Source organism: Trichomycterus rosablanca, chromosome 17, assembly GCF_030014385.1.
Source record: "Trichomycterus rosablanca isolate fTriRos1 chromosome 17, fTriRos1.hap1, whole genome shotgun sequence".
Classification (NCBI taxonomy): Eukaryota; Metazoa; Chordata; class Actinopteri; order Siluriformes; family Trichomycteridae; genus Trichomycterus; species Trichomycterus rosablanca.
In genome coordinates this window covers 22,079,833-22,102,720 of record NC_086004.1, presented here as the reverse complement: position 1 = coordinate 22,102,720, position 22,888 = coordinate 22,079,833, and the positions used below count along the sequence as shown (strand labels likewise).

General features: G+C 38.0%; 2 protein-coding genes across 4 annotated transcripts; one reads left to right on the top strand and one right to left on the bottom strand.

Annotated features, from left to right (window-relative positions):
- Positions 1-5,677: 5,677 nt before the first annotated feature.
- elavl1b (ELAV like RNA binding protein 1b) lies at positions 5,678-12,124 on the top strand. Of its 2 annotated transcripts, none has more exons than XM_063012340.1 (8): positions 5,678-5,779; positions 7,180-7,250; positions 7,713-7,754; positions 7,852-8,029; positions 8,606-8,709; positions 9,488-9,641; positions 9,721-9,946; positions 10,176-12,124. In XM_063012340.1, the coding sequence occupies exons 2-8, from the start codon at positions 7,215-7,217 to the stop codon at positions 10,492-10,494; spliced, it is 1,059 nt and encodes a 352-aa protein (XP_062868410.1). In that variant the 5' UTR covers positions 5,678-5,779; positions 7,180-7,214; the 3' UTR covers positions 10,495-12,124. The 2 variants fall into 2 exon arrangements, with proteins under 2 accessions (XP_062868410.1, XP_062868411.1); XM_063012341.1 differs by lacking the exon at positions 5,678-5,779 and adding an exon at positions 6,073-6,104.
- A 738-nt stretch (positions 12,125-12,862) lies between these two features.
- On the bottom strand, positions 12,863-21,339 carry slc1a8a (solute carrier family 1 member 8a). Of its 2 annotated transcripts, none has more exons than XM_063012501.1 (11): positions 21,193-21,339; positions 19,128-19,207; positions 18,508-18,723; positions 17,593-17,635; positions 17,154-17,361; positions 16,938-17,037; positions 16,545-16,778; positions 15,977-16,171; positions 15,303-15,437; positions 14,320-14,416; positions 12,863-13,094 (listed from the first exon to the last, which is right to left on the bottom strand). In XM_063012501.1, the coding sequence occupies exons 1-11, from the start codon at positions 21,322-21,324 to the stop codon at positions 12,945-12,947; spliced, it is 1,590 nt and encodes a 529-aa protein (XP_062868571.1). In that variant the 5' UTR covers positions 21,325-21,339; the 3' UTR covers positions 12,863-12,944. The 2 variants fall into 2 exon arrangements, with proteins under 2 accessions (XP_062868571.1, XP_062868572.1); XM_063012502.1 differs by having other exon boundaries at positions 12,863-13,087; positions 14,316-14,416; positions 21,193-21,273.
- Positions 21,340-22,888: the final 1,549 nt, after the last annotated feature.

The following is a 22,888-nucleotide window of genomic DNA, read 5'->3' as shown; positions in this document are numbered from 1 at the left end:
TGTAGCCCATTGCCTTTAAGGTTTGATGTGTTGTGAGATCTAAAAGCCTTTCTGCTCACTACAGTTATAAGAAGTGGAATGCCAATCTGGCTATTCTCATCTTGCAGATTTCATCAACAAGATATTTCAGCCTACAAACTGCAGCTTACATGATGTTTTTTTTCCCCTAATGCCATTCTGTGTAAATTTTAAAGACTCTTTTAGAGATCTCAGCAGTTTGGCACACACAATCATGCCCCCGTCAAAATTATTAAGGTCACAATTTCACCTATTCTGGTGTGTCATGTGATCATTGTTTAAATGCATCTGTATGATGTTAAGAATTGTGCTGCTCCAGACATCTTAAATTAATTACACAAGGTGTACAGGTGTTCCTAATGAAGTGGCTGATGAGATTATTTAATAAACAAATTAATTAGTGACCTGCAAGCTTTTGGTCATAAATATAAATAATTTCTAAATTTAACAACAAAAATTACCAAGTGTTAGCTAGAGTAGAAGAAGTGGAAACAATCCGAATGCTAACGGAGAAATGTGTAATTGGGCGGAAGTTAGGGATGTAACGATACACTCTACCCACTATGCGATACGATTCACGATGCTGGGTACACAATATGATTTTTTTCCTGTTTTTTTTTTTAAACAAAATGAAATTGGCGCCCAGGTGGCAGCGGGATATTCCGCTTGCACACCAGCACCGAGTTTCTGAACTCCCCGGTTCCACCGGTCGGCTGGGCGCCATCTAGCGGGCATAATTGGCAGTGCAGAATGCATGGGCGAGAAGAGGAGGGCTGTACACGAGTCGGAAGAGGCGTGTACAGCGACGTGCTTTCCTCGGATGCAATCTGGCATCTCTCAGCAGTGAAAGACAAAAATTGAGTGCACTAAATCGGGAGGAAAGTATCGTCACATAAATAAATTTGGCTGGAAAATTCCGAACCTGGCAACCCTGTAGTGACATCCACCAGATGAGGCAAACAGCCCCAGTGTCCTCTGCTGTTTAAAGTGAATATTGATCCATCTTAAATGAATAACCGATTCGAATCGTGGCACATGTGCACCGATTTTTAACTGTCTTGTGGTGCATCGTTACATCCCTAGCGGAAGTTGTTGCTCGAAGGAACCCTTTTACTGTTTCAGTAAGACAATTCCCTCATGCAGTGAGGTTTAGAAATAAATTATGGCCAAGACCTTTGGAATGAAATGTGAAACAGAATTTTTCATTCAAAAACAGTGCCTAGCCTAGCATCACTAATGCTCTTATGGCTAAATTCTTGCAATCATGTTTCAAAATACAAGAGAAAGGGCTGTTATGGAAGCAACAGGAAGACCAACTTCATAATAAAAACAAATGTCAATGATTTTAAACGTAATTTGGGGTTTCCGCTGCCCATAAGCTTTTGGCTATATAGTGTATGAATGTATAATTATTCATTAAACTTTTCACATTATGTTACAATATGAGCTGATTTATTGCTCAAAGAATAGAAAGTTAAATGCTATTTGTGTAGCAATTTATAAAGTTCAGATAAATTCTGTTCCTTTAAATATGATGGATTCTCTTTAATACTAATATTGTAATGAATGGAAATGTGTTCTAGATAACCACATTGATCTCAGCTTATAACTTTACACTGTACCTATTTACTCATTACCATGTACAACGGTAAAGTTTTATAGAATGTACATAACACTGATACATAATCTTGCATGACAGTAATTTGTGTTTACTATTCAGCTGCATTTTGCACCCATATTGATATTGTAGTCTTGCCAGTGATTTTTTCTAAGATGCAGAGGTGGACATTGCTCTTTTTTAGATGTATGTCTCAACCACACTTTCTACCTCTTTTCTGAGCAGGGGCTTCCACCCTCTCTAAGAATGATCCGGGGAAGGATGTCAAAGAGAAATTATTGGCAAAATATAAACCTGACATTGTTGTGACAATTTAAATGAATCTGAATGGCAGAAATGCACCTACACAAAAATGCTTTAATTATTTAAACACTCCCTTCATATAATGATATTCTGTTGCCAAACCGGAAGCTTTGTACATTTTGCTTACATGCACGACTATTAGTCATTACTGAAAAGCATCTATGATTGTCTGATATTTTACAGTTAATATATGCCACATAGATATGCTGACTTTATTAAATAGTTAACAGGCCAAAAATGCTTTTTGTGTTTGATCAGACATTGTGTGCTTACATGATTAATAAACTGTTGGTTAACTTCTCTGTTTTTTCTGTGTGTGTTTTGAAACATATTTATATAACATTGCAGCTTGCATTATTAAATCTTATTCAGTCATCTTTGCTAACTACTTAATGTTGATATGGGCTGCAAATGGTCCAGAAACAATAATGGAAACACTGAGCACAAAACAGGAATACACTTGGGACCAGATGTACTTAAATAGCCCTAGCTGCCAATTAGTGTATAATCCCTTATTGTGCCACAAACCAGCAGCCTTCTCTGCTAATTTTATTAGCTAACTATTATGGAAATCTGTAAAACATAAAAAAATCAATTTATATTTTCAGTCACATGGTGCTATCAGCAGGTCAATGACTTCACAAACTGTTGACATAGAAAGGCTGGCTACAATGTTATGTAATACGTTACCTAGACAAAAGGGCGGCACGGTGGCTAAGTGGGTAGCACTGTCGCCGCACAGCAAAAAGGTCCTGGGTTTGATTCCCAGGTGGCGCGGTCCGGGTCCTTTCTGTGTGGAGTTTGCATGTTCTCCCCGTATCTGAGTGGGTTTCCTCCAGGTGCTCTGGTTTCCTCCCACAGTTCAAAGACATGCAAGTGAGGTAAATTGGAGACACTAAATTGTCCATGACTGTGTTCAATATGACCTTGTAAACTGATGAATCTTGTGTAATGAGTAACTACCATTTCTGTCATGAATGTAACCAAAGCGTGTAAAACATGACGTTAAAATCCTAATAAATAAACAAACCTAGACAAAAAAAACCTTATTATTTTATAGTTAACAACTGGGTAAGATTAATATGTTTGTCAGACACATCAAACACACATCAACAACATTTGTCAACATACTAATTCTTGCCAAGAACTAAGTTGCCACACTAAATGTCATAAATGTAACTGTAACTGAGTGCCACCATGCCACTCTTGGAGGCAGCTGAGCTCCCGAGAAAAAAAAGATAAAGAATGCCAACATAAGTACCCGTGAAAAAAGCCAGTTTGGGCCAAGTCCAGAATTATCAAAGACAAAGAGCAGGTCAACAGAGAAGCCAGCAATCAGCTGACACGTGGCTGGTTTAAAAAGGAGTCACTCCAGTTGCAGCATAATGCTTCATTAGATGCAAAGACTGCCCTTGAAGTGCTCGTCATCTATGCTTCACACTGTAGACCAGGCCCCCGCCGGTCTATACATCAGGTTAGGCAGTTAGAGGCCATCATCAGTTGATGAATAGCTGATAAATGACAAGCATATAGTGTCCGATCAAAGCAAACAGTTAATTACAAACACTAATTAATCATACTAATCAAATAACAGAGATGCAGTGATTATATTAAAGCTCTTCCTGTCAACATAGGTGTAGTAACTATAAGATGATAAGCTGATTTTTACCTTTATACTCGGGCATGATGCAAAAGAAAATCTACACCATATACTCAGATCAGCATGTGTGGTGTTAAACATGCAGTTAGACTCCATACTACCACAAAACTTCACTGCTTGTGAATTTAATGCACAGTAGTTTCGTGGCTCATTATTTAAATGATATAAATGCATACAAATATAAATGCATACATATAAATGCATACAAATGATATAAATGCATACAAAGAAACTCTGAATGTGGCGGTACATGGAGCTTAGGCGTGCTTACTGAGGGTGGGTGAGATTGTGTTTCATATCAATGTCTTACTCTTCACCGATTACAGCTCTTCTTCATTTTAATCAAGCATCAGTTGTTTGAAAATAATTTAAATGAAATTTAATGAAGTTAATTTTTAACTGACATTAATCAAACAATGACTTCCTTGTTGGTTATCAGTTAACCGGTTAATCATTAACATCTCTACTTACAGCCAAACTTCTTTATAGAAGCCTTATATTAACCTAACATCATTACGAGTTTCATGTCTTTAGTTTCAATACATTTTATAGGGGTGGCACGGTGGCTAAGTGGGTAGCACTGTCACCTTACAGCAAGAAGGTCCTGGGTTCAATACCCAGGTGGGGTGGTCTGGGTCCTTTCTGTGTGGAGTTTGCATGTTCTCCCGTGTCTGTGTGGGTTTACTCTGGGAGCTCCGGTTTCCTCCCACAGTCCAAAGACAGGCAAGTGAGGTTGATTGGAGATACAAACTTGTCCATGACTGTGTTTGACATTAAACTTGTGAATTGTGAACTTGTGAATAACTACAGTTTCTGTCATGAATGTAACCAAAGTGTAAAACATGACGTTAAATCCTAATAAATAAATAAATAAATATGAATTTGAGACAGTATTGTGTTGTGACCAACCTGCATATAACAAATTTACTTGTTTTCTGTTGACGTTATGTGGTGTTTGTGTCAACCTTTTCACTAGTGGTGGGAGGATCGATCCCAATATCGATATTATCGATACCAACATGGTATTGGTATCGGATTGATAGTAGTGTGATGGGATTGATACTTCAGTTTTACTTTTTCTCCTCGACATTCAGCACGTTTCTTCTGTTTCATCAGAAAATAAACACCATGTCTGTACAGACAGTAGCGGCTCCTCTCACATCTTACATGCACAACTTACTCCTCCCCTCCTGTTCTTCTGTGTTTTGTTGTGGTACCGTCACCTTGTTATGTTGTTAAAATCCTAACAGACATCAGTACGTTGGTAGGCATTGGAAGATTGTAAGTTTTTGAATACTTTGCTTTGCATATACAGAAATAGGGTCAATTTTATGGAAATAATAGTGTAAACTATACGTACGTAAAGTACGGACGCACCTTACGCACTTTGCGCACCTTACGCAAATGAATCGGAGCATGCGTGAGGCTGTTCCGTGTGTGTGTTTTGGTGAATGAGAGCTCTTTTCTTTTGGCTTTGTGCTTATAAATGTAAACAGAATAGCATCGATTTTTTATTTTATTTTAAATGAACAAGGACACATGTATTCAGTCACTATTAAAATTTACAAATGTATTTACCCAACAAACATAACTATGAGGTATGAGTTAACCTCTTTGTGGTGATACGCCATGATGGTACATTGTGAGAAAGTAAAGCACCAGAAAAAAGAAATCTGACGCTTTAAACATTTGAATTTATTTACAACCCTACTGAGAGCATCTACTTAGACAAAATGTATGTATTACAATAACACACCTAAAGGTCATTCAGAATTAGGCATTTGATGATGCATCTAACTTAATTTCTAAAAAGTATCGGTATCGCACACATGTACTTTTCACAACTTAAACTTAACGTTGGTGGTATGCTAACATACCACGGTTTAGTCTGAAAATGATGTGATTGAAATGATGTATGGCTGAATTTCAAATAGCTTCCTCGTGTATATATAGGTACCCTTCATAGGGCGTGAAACAATGGCGTTGCCGCTATATTGTAGTGTTCTATGTGACCAATAGGAATTGATATAGGCAGGGCTGACCTCTCTATTACATCCGGTACATTCAAACGTCCATTGTTTGGCGCGGGTGTAACTTATTCATACGCATTATAGTATTCTGCTGGTAGGAAAAAAAAACTGCTGTTTATTGTGCGGACTGTTTGTCGCTGTGGGATTCAGGTAAGTTTAGTATTTATTATATTTATTTTTGTTTTTTTTGTAAAACGTGAATTTGTACTGCGAGCGTGTAGACATGAGGAGTCGTAACACAAGGCCCATTGCTTAGCGACGCTAAGCTACAAAGTAGCTCCATGCTAGCTTAGTAAAATATCAGCGGTGATTTATTGAACTTGATAATAATGCATAAATAATGAATGCAGTTCGTCTGGTTATATTAAACACCCAAATGGGTTTAGTTTCACGTGTTTACGCAGGCGCCAGCTAACCGTGTGAATGGCATGGTTCGCACGTTAGATCTGGGCTGTATTCCAAACCGCATACTACTGTACTAAATGATGTTTTACTTTCCTACAAAGTTTATAGATGCGTTATAATAATGCACACTATTTAGAATTCTAGTACTAATTCATGGCTTATAGTGCTGGGTTAGGATAGATCTGAGCTAGCTTGTTAGCAAGAACCAGCGTGAACCCAGTGTGTTCCTTACACGCTCAATGATCCTTACAATGTTTATTTATTGTTAATTTATATTCGTTGTTTGCTAGGTATAAAGTAACTTTTTGTTCTGTACCACCGGTGTATTTGTTTGGTGATTCTGTATTTTGTTGCTTTTTTATTTTTTTATAAACACAACCAATATTCACAATAAGGACAGTGGTAGCCTAGTGGGTAGAGCTTTGATTTATCAATTGAAAGGTTGAGAGTTCGAATCCCAGTTGCCATGCATTTACATTTACATGTTCAGCATCTAGCAGACGCTTTTATCCAAAGCGACTTACAGTTGTTACAGTATTCAATTGAAGCAATCGAGGGTTAAGGGCCTTGCTCAAGGGCCCAACAGTGGCAACCTAGCAGTGGTGAGGATTGAACCGGCAACCTTCTGATTATTTCACCAATACCTTAACCACTAGGCTACAACTGCCCATGCAGCCACTGTTGGGCCCTTGGGGGGTGGCACGGTGGCACAGCAAGAAGGTCCTGGGTTCAATCCCCAGGTGGGGTGGTCCGGGTCCTTTCTGTGTGGACTTTGCATGTTCTCCCCGTGTCTGCGTGGGTTTCCTCCCACAGTCCACAGACATGCAAAACTTGCGAACTGATGAACCTTGAGTAACGAGTAACTACTGATCCTGTCATGAATGTAACCAAAGTGTGTAAAACATGATGATAAAATCCTAATAAATAAATAAATGGACGCTTGGGCTGTCTCAGCTCCAGGGGTGCCGTTTGATGGCTTCCAAACAAGCTGGGATATGTGAAAAAAAGAATTTCATTGTACTGTACACCTGTATATGTATATATGACAAATAACGTTCTATTATATTCTATGCACTCTATTCTTAAGTGATGTTATTTGTGTATCTTTGGAAGGCTTATTTTTCCTTTTGCTTTTTTCTTTTTAGATTTGACAGTTAAATCTACACTTTGAAGTGTCCACATGGCTGTTAGGAGGGGACATATAAGATACCTGAAGGTGAGTGCCATTTCCAAAATAGCAACACACTGCATTAGGGTCTAGTTATTTGCACATAGATGAACCAGATTTGTATATTAAAACAATCAGGGTTAACAAGAGACATTGTTCGATTAATGCTGACTTAAATTCATCTCTAAAAGCTGATGCTTAATTTTAACTGAGAGGAGTTAATGAGAGTTCAGACTGTTGTGTGACTTGCTTTCACCCACCCTCAGTGTGCATGCCCCAATTAGGTGCACAAACACATGAAGTTGCAATCAGAACAAAAATGTATTGTTATTGCATAATTTTTAAATGTAGTATAGAGAAAAGTTGACACAGGCACAAGCATAACTTTGTATCTGAAAAATGTCATTTTCGTTTGTTTCATTGTTTACCACATGTTCACTCCTATAGGCCAGTTGATCCAGTTCTTGGTGTGTGTTTTGTTAATAGTAATTTTTCAATTTCTTCCACTAGGTATGTGAGGTGCAGGGTCAGGGTGATGACAGAGACTCGCAGGTACGTGCAGAAATGAGTTCTTTATGTTCTACTGACTTATTTAATTAGTCTAATGAAGAGCCCTTTCTAAAAACATTCAACATGGTGTCTTTTTTAGGATGCTTATGATGTTTCCAATGGTTACGAAGGCCATATGGGAGACGAGAGAAGTGACGCGAAAACAAACCTGATCGTCAACTACCTGCCGCAAAGCATGTCGCAAGATGAGCTGCGCAGTCTGTTCAGCAGCATCGGTGAGGTGGAGTCCGCCAAGCTAATTCGGGACAAAGTTGGAGGTAAGTCTTGCAAAACTAGTTATGCCCATCCTGACAGATGAGGTTTCCAGTTTTCTGTTTTTTCTTTGTTTTGTTTTTTTTGCACCAAATGTTTAAGACCTCAAGCCTTAAAGAATAGCTGTTTTGCTTTGTACAATAGCAAGCACTTTTTGATTGTCTCACTTTTTCAAAGGTTTTCTTTATATTTTACTTTTTTGGAAATATTTAATGTAACAATGTCCACTTTGGTCTGTTATATTAAATAATGTTGTATGCTCACATTTTATTTATTTATTTATTTTATAAATTCTTCCAGTTCTGTATGATGAGCCATAACATGGATGTTATTTTTTTTTTCTAAATGTTAACAAATGTTCTGTGTTAATTATAAAAAGCTTTTTGTTTTTGTTTTTTTATGCCTTGTAACTTTCGTTTGAGATGTATTAATTGTTCTGGTCTGCCTTATTGTCGTTTTTTTCCTGCTAAGATTTGACTGCATTGTAACTTTTCTTTCTTTATGAAAACGTATTACGTCTACAGGATGTGGACAATCGTTTGTTGTTTTTATTTTGTTTTTTCCTTTTTTTTTTTCTCTAGGCCACAGTTTAGGGTACGGATTTGTTAACTATATTAACCCTAGTGATGCAGAAAGGGCAATCAATACTCTCAATGGGCTGAGACTACAGTCTAAAACTATCAAGGTAACGTGCAAAGAGCTGTTCTTGTATCAATGTGCAAAGTGATATCATTTGTACCAGTAGTTTGTTAGACAGCAGAGGAACAATCCCAATACTGCGTAGTGTGTTTCACAAAAAGAAATGCACTTTTGGAGGTATGAAGTATTTTAATTTCATTTGTTTTGTTTCAAGATTGTCAAGTGTTTTCAGGTTGAAAGACTTTGACCCCTATGATTTTAATGATTGGCTTTTATTTTGTTTTGTTTGTTTGTTTGTTTTTTACCTGGCATGGTTTGATTTTCGGTACAGAATTATACTGAAGTTTTCTGGCTTTTTTTATTTTGTAAAGAGTGAGATGTTGTGCCTCTGACATTTACATGGAAATGTTTTGTTGTCAAACTGTGTTTCTGGAAGTCTTTAGTGGTCAATTGCTTGAGTATGACATTGTGCCGAACCAAAGCCTGCACAACAATCCCTATTTTTTTTAAATTTATGTATATCTACTTTTTTAATTTTCACAAAAGGGGATTGTTATAAATGAAAATTGTCCAGTTGTGTTTCGTTTTTAGATTTAGATTGCCATGTCATCAAAGTGCAAAATGTATATTGTTGTTTTTTTTTTTCTTTCCTCAGTCTTTTGTAAAACAAACCAAGCTTTGTAATGATGCATTTAATTTATTGGGTTTGTTTTGTTTCCTCTGTAATTCTTGCTGCTTTGTTGTATATTTCTAAAACGATAAATACAACTCACAGTAATGTTTGTTAAAACCGGTTCTTAGTGTTTGTCTTTCCTCTTTAATAGGTGTCTTTTGCCAGACCAAGCTCTGACTCGATCAAAGATGCCAATCTATACATTAGTGGCCTGCCCAAATCTATGACGCAGAAGGACGTAGAAGACTTGTTTACCCAGTATGGTCGTATTATTAACTCACGTGTGCTGGTGGATCAAGCCTCAGGTAAAGATACTGTGTCTAAATTAGAAATGACCCGTTTACATTTCTTAACTAAAGGCTAATGCTGACTGATTCATTATAGGCCTGTCGCGTGGTGTTTCCTTCATTCGGTTCGATAAACGATCCGAGGCAGAAGACGCGATAAAAGGCCTGAACGGTCAGACGCTACCTGGAATGTCTGAGCCAATCACAGTGAAGTTTGCTGCAAATCCCAACCAGGCGAAGAACACTCAAATGGTCTCCCAGTTCAATTACTCTCAGTCTCGGCGCTTCGGAGGCCCTGTTCATCACCAGGCCCAGAGGTTTAGGTGAGTGCTAACATGCTGAAAGGTACCATCTAAAATAGCTGACAGAGCTAAGGGATAAATTACCAGCAAATGCTAGACACATCTCTGTACTGCTTTGTTAGCAGGTACATTTTGTCTTGAATGTAAGAATCAACATTGGTGCAGTTAAATGCTAATTAAGTTCACTTTTCCTTAACCTATGGTATTGTTTGGGGGGTGTAATTTATCATCATGTATCCCCCCCCTTCAGATTCTCACCTATGAGTGCCGACCACATGGGCAGTAGCATGAATGCAGGAGGGAGCACTTCTGAAGGCTGGTGCATCTTCATCTACAATCTAACCCAAGATGCTGATGAGGGCCTGCTGTGGCAGATGTTTGGTCCCTTCGGTGCGGTCACCAACGTCAAAATCATCCGTGACTTTAACACCAACAAATGTCGTGGCTTCGGGTTTGTCACCATGTCTAACTACGAAGAGGCGGCCATGGCCATCACCAGCCTTAATGGATACCGCATGGGAGACAAGATTTTACAGGTTTCCTTCAAAACCAACAAATCTCACAAGTAAAAGGACAATGTATTACAAAGGAACTGGTACATCTTTTTGGGGTTTTTTTTTTGGTTTGGCCCTTCCCACAACATCCATGATTGACAGAGTGTCTCCATAAAAGTTGTTGTGAATGTTAGTTCAAGTAAATAGTCAAGTAGTATAATCTAAACATGGAGAGAAACTAACCAGCTCTAAGCTGATGTAGCCTAAAATAGTATTATTATACGTTTGTTTTGATAGTGCTGTGTATTATATGCTCATTTGGATCAGCATCAGAAACTTAGGATAGATGTTATGTATTGCAGTTTTGTAGTATTCAGTAGTAATCCCTGTACCATCGTTGTTGTGTTGCCCATCATCTTATACTGTCTTGCAATACCAGAGATTTAAAGCTACAGTGAGTGTGGGTGATTTGTTTTTTTCTCCCTTCAGCACCCTAGAAAGCTTTAGCTGTTGATTGGAAGTCTGTGCTGTCAGGTCAGATCAAATGAATAGGACACCTGGGTGGCACAAGTATAAAGTATGCATGCCCACTACAGTTAGATCTGGGGTTCGAATCTCAGTAGTGCTGACAGCTAGTTGGGTGTCTGCACAGGCATGAATGGGTTGATGACCGAAGCAGCCTAGCCATTTTGAGGTGCACTTGTCAGTGCCCTCAGTGCTGGTCCCATGCTTGAATAAAATAGAAGGCTTGCATTTAAAAGGGTGTAAAAACTGTGCTAATCCCGGTATGTGGAACAGATCTGCTTTGACGATTCTTACCAACCATCAGATTAACAGTACTAACGTGTTAAATGTTCTCCATGTTCTAGCAGAGGGTGCACCAAATATTTAACACTTACATATTGCAGCTTTAAGATTTTGTGGGTAATTCCAGTAATTTAAGAGAAGTGAATGTTGGCTCTTTGTAGCACAATAATCCGGTTAATAGTAATTGTTTTCAATTTAAACACAATTCATGACGTGTGATATCAAGAGGACTGGAAACAACATGTAAAAAGTTTCTCTAAACTTTGTAAATACTCAACTGGCCTTATTTTTAACCTGTTTAAAGTGGTTTAAGTTAAAGGACCAAAGTGATTGGAGAGTTTGCTTTATTTTGCTAAATTATGAAGATTATTCATACATTTTGCTGTAAGTTTTTGTGTTATTCTTGCAGTTAAGCAATTAAAGTTTGATTTACACATTTATATTGACTTTTTCCCCCAAATTATTCTTCTGAATTCATTTATGATACTGTCCTTGGTGTAATTAGTCACCAAATACTCACCAGAAATTTAAACAGCATTATTGTTTGACATCTTGAGAAGACATCAATTTAGCATCAAGTCTTTCTGTGTAACTCTACTGTATATAACATTTGGCTATTCCTGGCATCACCCTTAGGTTAGTGTAACAAATCTACTTTTAAATACCATTTATAATAATAAATATACTGTATCAACTTGCATTGTTCGGAAGACATCTATGTTGATGTGTAGTGTTCATTTTTTTTTGCAGTATGCATGTTTATTTAATGCTTTAAGCTGTAGCTCTGACACAATGCACCTGTATTTGCCGTTCATCTGCTTCATCCAAGTTTGGCCTGATCTCTTACAGTATGGATATTTTATGTATTTACAAATAAATACAATTCTTGTTTAATTTATTTTTGAGGTTCTTATTTTTTGGGTTTAGTTTTTCCCCTGTGTTTTTAGCTGCTGTGTGGTCAGTAAACCAATGTACTCTTCGAAAGAGGGAAAGCTACCCCTGTTCTTAAGTAGTGGGTTTTTTTCCCTGTCCTTTGCTGGCCTCACTTTCCTCCGCCACTCCAGCTTGACCGATGTGTTTGCAGCTGATTTGTTGCATCTTCTTTCGTTTTAGTAGATCCCACTTCAAGGTTTGTTTGTTTCGTTTTATTAGGATTTTAACGTCATGTTTTACACTTTGGTTACATTTATGACAGACACTGTAGTTACTCGTTACACAAGATTGATCAGTTTACAAGGTTATATCAAACAGTCATGGACAATTTTGTATCTCCAATTTACCTCACTTGCATGTCTTTTGACTGTGGGAGGAAACCCATGCAGCCACACAGAAAGGACCCGGACCGCCCCACCTTGGGATCAAACCCAGGACCTTCATGCTGTGAGGCAACAGTATTTGTTGGATGTGACATTATTTTCCCCGATATAGCTTTAATGTTGGTAGGTTCTGTTTATAGTCAAATTCCTTTAAATTTATCCATTTACCTTACTATTAAACCCATGGCCCTAAAGCTGCGAGGCACCAGCGCTGCCTGCTGCATCACCACACCACCCCAAGTTCCATCTGTTTCACAAAAACCCAGGACAGAATATCAGAAAAAAGCCATTGTTCTGTGAAGTCAACAGTAGCAGGGATGGAATACAGTAACGTCAGACTTTTATCATGGCACATAAGCAGAACGGTGTTGGATGTAAGGCAACTCTGAGATCAGAGGTCTGTCATACTTGACAGATGTTATAATAGACAGTGGGTCGCTCGATAATCGTGTCTCCGAAAACCTCAAATATGCAGTCTTTTCTTGCAAGTAGTGGTACATCCTCCATGGTTTGGCCATTGTTTGTGTTCTGAGATGAACCACTGGCTTTTTCCTAAGAGTAAAGACAAATAGCAAAAAAACTGAAATTATTATTCTGTTTTTGATAGATGTCAAACATTAGCTTTAGGATAGATGTGTTTTCTTGTTTGTGTATTGATTAGGGCTGTCGAAGTTAACGCGATAATAACGCATTAACGCGATTTCAATTTAACGCGATTAAAAATAATAGTGCCGTTAACGCAAATTCTAGTTAATGTTGAGACTTGACTGGTAGAACTACAACGCTCGGTTACATTATGTTAACAAACCGCAAATGAAAAACGGTGGCAAGTCCGACATTAAAACAAACGTTTTACGTTTAACGGTTTGTTAACATAATGTAACCGAGCGTTGTAGTGATGCACTTATAAAGAAATAAATACACGCTATATTCACAAGTTGTCGGGAGCAGAACACTTTTATTAACTTATTCTGTTAAGGTACCAAATACCGGAAAGCTGAGTCAAGCACGTTAGTCCATGCACTATGGAAGCCCCAAAGGGTCAAAACACACTCACTTCGTGTAGAAACGGCCATCAAACCATTGTCACAATACAACCACAGAAAAGTCTGTTACAATAACTATGCCTTATCCCACCTAAAGCACCGCTGATCTACAATGTTTGCTGATGGAGAAATTCTAAACTACAATCTGACATTTACTGCCTAGTATGTGAGTGAATAAAACTACCTTACAGTTTTCTCTTGTCCCAGCAGTTTTTAACATCAGTACATTTAGCATAAAATGTGTTCACCATTTTAATTATAACATTTCACATAAAAATCCTTGTTTTCTATAACATTTACACAGATTTTTTTTAATGCGATTAATCGCGATTAACTACATGAAATTCTGAGATTAATCGCGATTAAAAATTTTAATCGTTTGACAGCCCTAGTATTGATACATTAGAGCCACCCAGGACCCTGAAGCTGTGAGGCACCTAGGGTCGCCTAGCCCACCACCTCTGAGATCCAGGTTTGAATGTCAGCTGTGCTCTCGTGCATGTCTACACACATGGCTGGCTATGTCTGAGGAGCAATATACACTTGGTCAGGAGTGAAATATTTTAAGCCTTTAAATTGAAGTTACTGGCTAAAAAAAAAAACCCATAAAGCCATAAGTTATAATCATTTCTGAGTAGTACCTACTGGTCGTCCAGTGACTATTAGTGGGTACTTCATGGCCTAGTGGATAAAAAAAACATAGCTGTAATGAGTAAAGCAGACAGACATACCCCGGTGTCATTTGGAAAGTCTTTCCGACACAAATGAGCAATGATTCCTGCAGCCAGCGAGTCTCCTAGTACATTGACCATTGTTCGAAAGCGATCCCTTAATAGAGAAATACATTTTTAGGCTCATCCATGCAAGGACTCTATTATTTGAAAATCTAGCTACAGTACACTAAATGACCATAGGAATGTGACCTCTGACCATAATTTAGTAACCATGGGCAATAATGAGGAAATACACCCTCCCCCCTGCAGCTATAACAGCATCCACTTTTCTGGGAACCCATTAGATTCAAGCACTGATAAAAACGAAAAGGTCTGGCTTGCAATCAACATTCCAATTCATCCAAAATTTAATGTGCCTGGTGTTTCCACATTAAACTTCAAACCATGTGTTTATGAACTCCTGTTTCCACAAAGTCGGATGGATATACACCGATCAGGAATAACATTATGACCACCTTCCTAATATTGTGTTGGTCCCCCATATGCAACAAACTTCTATGCACTGTGTGTTCTGACACCTTTCTATCAGAACCAGCATTAACTTCTTCAGCAATCTGAGCTACAGTAGCTCGTCTGTTGTATCGGACCACACGAGCCAGCCTTCGCTCCCCACGTGCATCAATGAGCCTTGGCCGCCCATGACCCTGTCGCCGGTTTACCACTGTTCCTTCCTTGGACCACTTTTGATAGACACTGACCACTGCAGACTCAGAACACCCCACAAGAGCTGCAGTTCTGGAGATGCTCTGATCCAGTAGACAGATTGCCAGTTCCTTTAGCTGAAAAGCACCCCAGTAACATAATGATATAACCAAGAGTCTGCCAAATGAGGACCTTTTTCTCGCAAGTTTTCAATAGACCTTTTTAATATAGCACCTATAAACACCTTCTCTTAGATGTTGTATCATGGTACATCACAGACCTAAAACAAATGCTCATAATGATACCCTGCATGTATATAAAGATCGTGTTAGGCTTACAGAATCCAATCGATAGCAACGATCAAAGTGACATCGTCTGGTGGCAGTCCTACAGATGTTAGTACTATCACCATGGTTACGAGGCCAGCCTGAGGAATTCCAGCAGCACCGATGCTTGCAGCCGTGGCTGTTATGCTGTCCAGAACAGTAAAACACAAACACACACAAAAAATTAAAAACCACATACAGTGCAGAAGCGGAAATACAAATCTGTAACTGGACGACTAGGTTGGAATAATCATAGCAATTTAATGCAGTAATACAAGAGTAAATATCCTCAGCTTTAGATAAAATTTGTGACCGTGATGTGTCTCTCCCTAATTAAAATGAGACCACACAGTCCAAGTAATTATGCTACTAAAGGAATTGACAGCTTCATGAACTTGGGCAGCACGGTGGGTCAGCACTGTCGCCTCACAGCAAGAAGGTCCTGGGTTTGATCCCCAGGTGGGGCGGTTTGGGTTCTTTCTGTGTGGAGTTTGCATGTTCTCCCCGTGTCTGTGTGGGTTTCCTCCGAGAGCTCTGGTTTCCTCCCACAGTCCAAAGACATGCGAGTGATGTGTTGAATTGTCCATGACTGTGTTTGATATTAAACTTGTGAATCTTGTGTATCGAGTAACTACCGTGTCTGTCATGAATGTAACCAAAGTTACATACAGAAGTGCTATGCATACCTTATAGTGACCAGCTGTCCGAAATCCAGCTCGTACTCATTGACCTGAGCGATGAAAATGGCTGCAACTGCTTCGTAGAGGGCTGTACCGTCCATGTTAATCGTGGCTCCCACAGGCAAGACAAAGCGTGCAATCTGCCTGTTTACATTACAGTTCTCCAGCAAGCACTTCATTGTGATGGGCAGTGTGGCCGAACTGATGGATTTAGGGGAAAGAATGTTTATTATACATTGATTTTTAATAAATACATATATTAAATAAATTAAATAATTAATTTTGTCTTATTTGTCTTATCTTTCTAGTCTTCTAGTCAGGGTGCAAGGCAGAAATACACCCTAGTTGCTAAGTAATAAATCACAACACACTTATACATTCACTCACCCCTAGGGCCAATTTAGAGCCTTCACTTTACCCAAAGGCATGCTTTTGTAAGCAGTGTTTATCATTTCCACAGTTTAAACTTTACAAGTACTTCAGAGTTCATACTGACTGTCAAGTAAAAGAGAACTATCAACTGTGCATCTAGTGCTATGTGGTAAACACTGTGTTAACTTTAAACAGCTCAGACCTTGATGATGTGGCCAAGGCGATGACCAAAGCTTGCAGCAGTCCTCTGATGTACAGAAACGGATTCTTCCGTGTTAAAAAGAAATAGAATAGTGGAAGGAGAACGAAGCCATGAACAGACAGTCCAGTTATAACTGTTATTGCATACCAGCCCAGCTTCTTTCCCAAAAGGAAGGGGTCACTCATGTCCAGAATCTTTGAAGCCACCAGGAAGGCAATGCCAAAGGGGAAATACCTTTCAAAGAAATGCAAGATAAATAATGATTGGTGCTGATTGCTAAATAGGTAAAGGCTATGTGCTAGTTGTTAGAACGTTTATAGAGCCATAAACACTTTTCAAAGTGTTCTGAACCCGAGACCCAGTTAACACAACTAATTTATACTTTTCTCTTACCATACTGCTGCATTGATGATTTTCATGACACATTCATTGATGCACTGGCAAACGCTGACTAAGGGTAGACCTCGCTCACCCATTTTGCCAAGTAGGAGGCCTGAAATAATACGACACAATTTATTTTTTATTCAAAATGAATTTTAGCATATAACACAGCAAATTAATATACTGGGTCTACAACACTGGAAAAACGGTAATGGAGGGTTGTCCTACCCATAGTGGCTGAGAAGATGACAATGCCCAGTACGTTCATTTGTTGGCTGCTGCCAGGGGACGTCTTGTATTGAACATCAGGAGGTGGCGTGAGCTCCAGCCGCACCAAGTGACCCATAGGATGGTCTTCATCAGGCATAAGATAGACAAAGTTGTGCTGCTTGCTGCTGTCTTGGAATTTAACATCAGGGATATGATCTGTCCTGTACTGCAAAAATATTTAATAAGGTTTGCATTCATGAAATAGTAGAAAAAAGAGCAGTTGTGGCTTAGCAGGAGATGAACTGGATTAGCAATCAGAAGGCTGATAATTCAAGTCCCATCACTGCCAGCTTAGCACTCATACATTTCAACAGCTTGGATTGTATTTTGTCACAAGTTTAAGTTGCTTTGGATAAATGCAGTTGGTCCATATTATGAAGTAATTCAGATTTCTTACCTGTTGAAATGTGGCCTCAACAAGGTTCGAAGGAATCATGTTCCTAAAGGAACGAAAAAGCAGAAACAAAATACCAAAGATTATTTTATGACCTTTAAAACAGAAAGCTGAGCATTTGTAGGGCAGTTGTAGCCTAGTGGTTAAGGTACTGGACTAGTAAGCAGAGGGTTGCTGGTTCAAACCCCACCACTGCCAGGTTGCTACAGTTGGGCCCTTGAGCAAGGCCCTTAACAATCAATTGTTTAGACTGCATACTGTAAGTCGCTTTGGATAAAAGCATATGCTGAAAATGTAATTTTTCATTAGATGTAGTTTGACCTTTGTCCAAGTCATAATAAGAGGGTGTATTAACTAGTGTACAGGCAGGAGCCAGACATGCTGCTTGGCCATCACAGGAGGATCCTCATTACATAACCACTTAACCACCTCTTTGAAAGGATTACTAAAAATATCCTAATCACCCTTCTGTTTTACGTCAACTGTATAGTACAGGATGGTCTGTACTCTAATATAGACGCTTTAAGAAAAACAATTAAATAGATAAATGGCTGAACAGTACAAGTGACACTATTAAGAGTAATTAACTTGTTTAAAGGCTTATTGATTAGCCCATGCAGAAAACATATCTATTGTTAACTTTTTTTAGGTTGTTTTGCTGAAGTTGTTGGGAAATACCCATGCCAAACAACCCCCTATCTGCAAAATAGGTATAACATTATAATAGCAGACTGTCACACCCCTATATTTACATCCACAGTACTGACTTACAATTGTGACTGATACAATTAAGGGTTGGTAATTTGGCACTTATGAGGAACCAGCAGCCCTCTGATCACTAGTCCAATACCCTAACCACTAAGCCACTAGTGCATTAATAAACCATCCACCCATGTTAACTTTGCACATGTATGTTACCTGACAAGGTCAAGCAGAGCATCAGCAGAGGTAATCACTGGACCTCCTCCAAGCCTGCTGCTTTCCATGTCCGTTGCAAAGCCTGGTTTAATGATTCCCACCAGTGTAATGCCAACCATGACAGCAATGAAGGTGGTCCACAAGTAATATGTAACCGTTAGCAAGCCCATATGACAGCACGCCTTGGATTCCATTGATGGCAGACCTGACATTAAACTACAAATGTGAAAGGTTAAATTACTGTTGTATTATTATGGCTCTAACGGTTACAAGGTTAACAACAGCAACGTATGTTTTTCTTTCACAACCATGGGATCATTAGATTGTAGTTATATACCCAGCGGGTCTGTCAGCTTTTTATTGTAAGACGTAAAGACTATGGTGGAATGAAAGGCTGTTGACGACATGTCTACAGTGTGAGCAGGTGGACCGCAAACATGCCAGCTCTATTCTGCATGCTGTTGTCTCAGTTTTATGACACAACTACATTAATCACATTGTTTTTACAGTTTTTATTATATTTTTCAAATATTTCTACCCTTACAAACAAAAGTCAGAACAATTACAATGAATTATTGTGCAGTCTAGCATTAACAAAAATATACTAATTTACTCATTACCTGGAGGTGATTAGGGGCAGAATAAGCATTTTAAGCATCCTCATCAGAAGTTCACCAGGAAAGGATAAATACATCCTTGCCTTTCAATAACAAGAAAAAAAAAGAAATTAAATTAATAATAATTAAACAACTAATCTCAAAATGTCCAAATTACTACGTATATTACACAATACACATAATTGTTTGTTTGTTTGTTTATTAGGATTTTAACTTGTACACTTTTGGTTATATTCATGACAGGAACGGTAGTTACTTATTAAGGTTCATCACTTCTCAAGGTTATGTCGAACACAGTCATGGACAATTTAGTATCTCCAATTCACCTCACTTGCATGTCTTTGGACTGTGGGAGAAAACCAGAGCACCTGAGGAATACCCGCGCAGACATGGGGAGAACATGCAAACTCCACACAGAAAGGACCTGGACCACCCCACCTGGGGATCGAACCCATTACCTTCTTGCTGTGAGGTGACAGTGCTTCCCACTTAGCCACTTAGCCTACACATAATTGATACTTAGACATACTTAATAACGGAAAAACTGTTGGGTTTACTTGGATTCTAGTCCTGATAAAAATGATGGCATGCATCATGTCAAAATTAGTAAACAAACATGTCTACATAGTGAAGATACCCACTGCAAATGTAGACAAATGCTATTTTGAATATGTACCAGACAAACATCAAATATAACACAAAATAAAAATAGATGTAAAAATAGAATTCATTTTTGTTACCTTTATATACACTTTTCTATATATACTGTTTTGTTCAAGCTTATGAAGTTCAAGTATTAAAGTATTTCAAGTATTATTCAAGTATATTAAATGTATAAGTATATTATAATTCATATATTATGCTCTGACACATGGTGTATGATTTTCATTTTATGACTAATCTGAATAAAACAAAAATAAAATAAAACGATACAGGTAAGCTAAATAATATAAAGCCACCTTAATGTCGTGACTATCACCTTACATCCCAAAAATAAGTATATGGCAAATTTCATTGTTGGCCTGAGGTGACACTTTTGCTCATGAGAGTGAGTGTTAAATGATCACTTAAACATAAAATATTCACTATTGTTCATTTTGTAAATACATATATAGCATTTTATTAGTATTACAGCTGTGATGACAGAAATACTTATTGGAGAGCTGCCAAATTCAAAGACATTCACTATTACCTAACTTAATTATAAAGAAGATGTACATACAAATATTTTTTTAAAGAATAATATGTTTTGATATTCATATTACTGTGAAAAGTCTAGCCTTACAGATTAAACATGTTTGAACCTGTGGTTATGCAGTAGTAATTCTTTAGTTGCATAAATAGGATTACAAGGTAGCTAGAGCAACTTTAGAAAGTCCATTTTCGATTTCATCTTTAATCAATGACTTTCCTGATCAGTGTGAAAAAGCTGACACAAAACCCCTAGATGTACAGCAGAAATACTGTGTTGACAGGGCACTATTTGTCTTGTGGCATTGGTTTACTGCATACGATCATATATCCAGTACCAAAATATTAGCTGTTCACTCCAAACAACAGAATGGAGCAAAATGTGATTCGAGTGACTTTGAACATGGCATGGTTGTTTTGCTAGACTAACTGGTTTAATGATTTTAGAAATGATTGCGGTTTTGGGTTTTTAAACACAACAGTCTCCGAGTATACACAGAATGGTGGAAAAAAAACACAATTGTTAAGAGCAGACAGGAAGATGCTAACAAAAAGAATCACCATATACAACCAGTGTGTTAGTATGGTTGACCAGAGAGTGTCCAGAGAGACATGCTCCATGGAGTTGCGAAATACTTTTGTTGCAAAGAAGTTCTATAACTGTTCTATGACTGATTTTATTTAAAATACAATAAATCAAATTATCAAGACAAATTATCACTAAATATTCAAGCAAACACAAGGTATGAATAACTTCAACATGCCACCCGAATCCACCTGAACAGAAATAAATATAACAATTGATTTAAGCTTGTTGGTTATCATGCAACACTTCGTACATATGTTGTAAGTAAATTATTTGAAATTCCCAACCTACCTGAGAAGACAGTTCACATCCTCTCAGTGCATAGCCAAGAACACACCCTGTTAACATTCCCAGCATCGAGAGTGTCAGCAAGCCATTGCGTTTCACATAGTCTCTTATGTATACTGAAAATACACAACGCATCAATTCCTTTACACTCTTCAGTCTGTTTTTCCTTTGGCCTATTGGGGAAAAGAAGCCACGGTCGGAGTGAACCTCTTCAGGGATCAGAAGGTCTTCCATGCTGCTTGCTCAAGCCAAAGATAAGACGAGCCCGTTTGCCTCCGGTACTGAGACACCAGACTGTGGTCCTATTTGGAAGCTAAGAGGATTACAACTTAGTGATAGTAATCTAACACTTGTTTGCTGTTTGTTATGCCGAAGGATCAGGCATCAATAGGATATAAAGTGTAGCGTGGTAAAACAGCAGGTAGTGCTCATGTCACACAGTTCAATTGACTTTTTTTCCTATGTTTTAGGGATGAAATTAGGGTTTTGTTTGTTTATTAGGATTTTAACATCATGTTTTACACTTTGGTTATATCCATGACAGAAACGGTAGTTACTCGTTACACAAGATTCACCAGTTCGCAAGGTTATATCAAACACAGTCATGGACAATTTCGAGCCCAGGACCTTCTTGCTCTGAGGCGATGACCATCAAATATAAGCATTGTTTTTTTTTTCAGATGGTAGAATTACTAAAAATTTAAAATTGCCACCAATGAGATAAACGGCATATATGACACACTCTGAAGCGAAGCACATAAACAGCGCAAAAAAACTGATTCTTACATAACATTGTGAGAACATGATGCTAAGGTGACTAGTAAACTGTAAACTGGTGAGACCGGGTTTGCATTTTAGATGCCGATCCTGCATTTAGTAATCCCAGAATCACTTGTTGAGTCTTGATGCTATAAAGTATCATTAAGCCACACACTTTTTAATCTTATCACATCTCCAAATGATGACCACTGCCAGAGCATGCTTGTTTTAAATTTAAATACATTTTATACACAATGGCATGAATAAACTTTCAAAACTATCCATCAATAATGTGGTTGGTTTAAAGCTTGCTACAGCCAGCAGATCACGGTTTTGCTGCCTATCGTGGTAAGAAGCAAAACGCTCGTACTGACTTTTCAAATATTGTGCTAACACTTAGCAACCTAACACTGGGTTCCTCTAAGCAGCTGATGCCCACAAACCAACCAACAAAAGGGCTTAAAAGAGATATTTTATTGGCATTTAATTAAAAATACATAGAAAAACTGGTTCCCAGATAGAACCTCAACATGAATACCAACTTTTGATACTTTTTTTATATTTTAAAATATTACACCAAATAAATACATTTAAATAAAACAAAGGTAATGATATGAGGAAATATACGATGCATTACACCTTGCTTATTATTAATATATTTTAATAATAAAAATTAAATATTTAATGACAACCAATTTTTACATCATTGTAACACACTGTATACGAGAGATGGGACGATCGATCGGCTACGAATCGGTATCGGCCGATTTTTAATCAAAATATGCTATCGGCGATCGGCCGATATTTCCTAAAAGTAGCCGATCCGATCGTGTGATATATAAAGACCATGTTAAGTTAACAGCTCAGTGGATTGATCCAGACTTTGAGCTACAAAGCACCAACCATCACATCACCATTCATCAACCATCGTACAGAAACC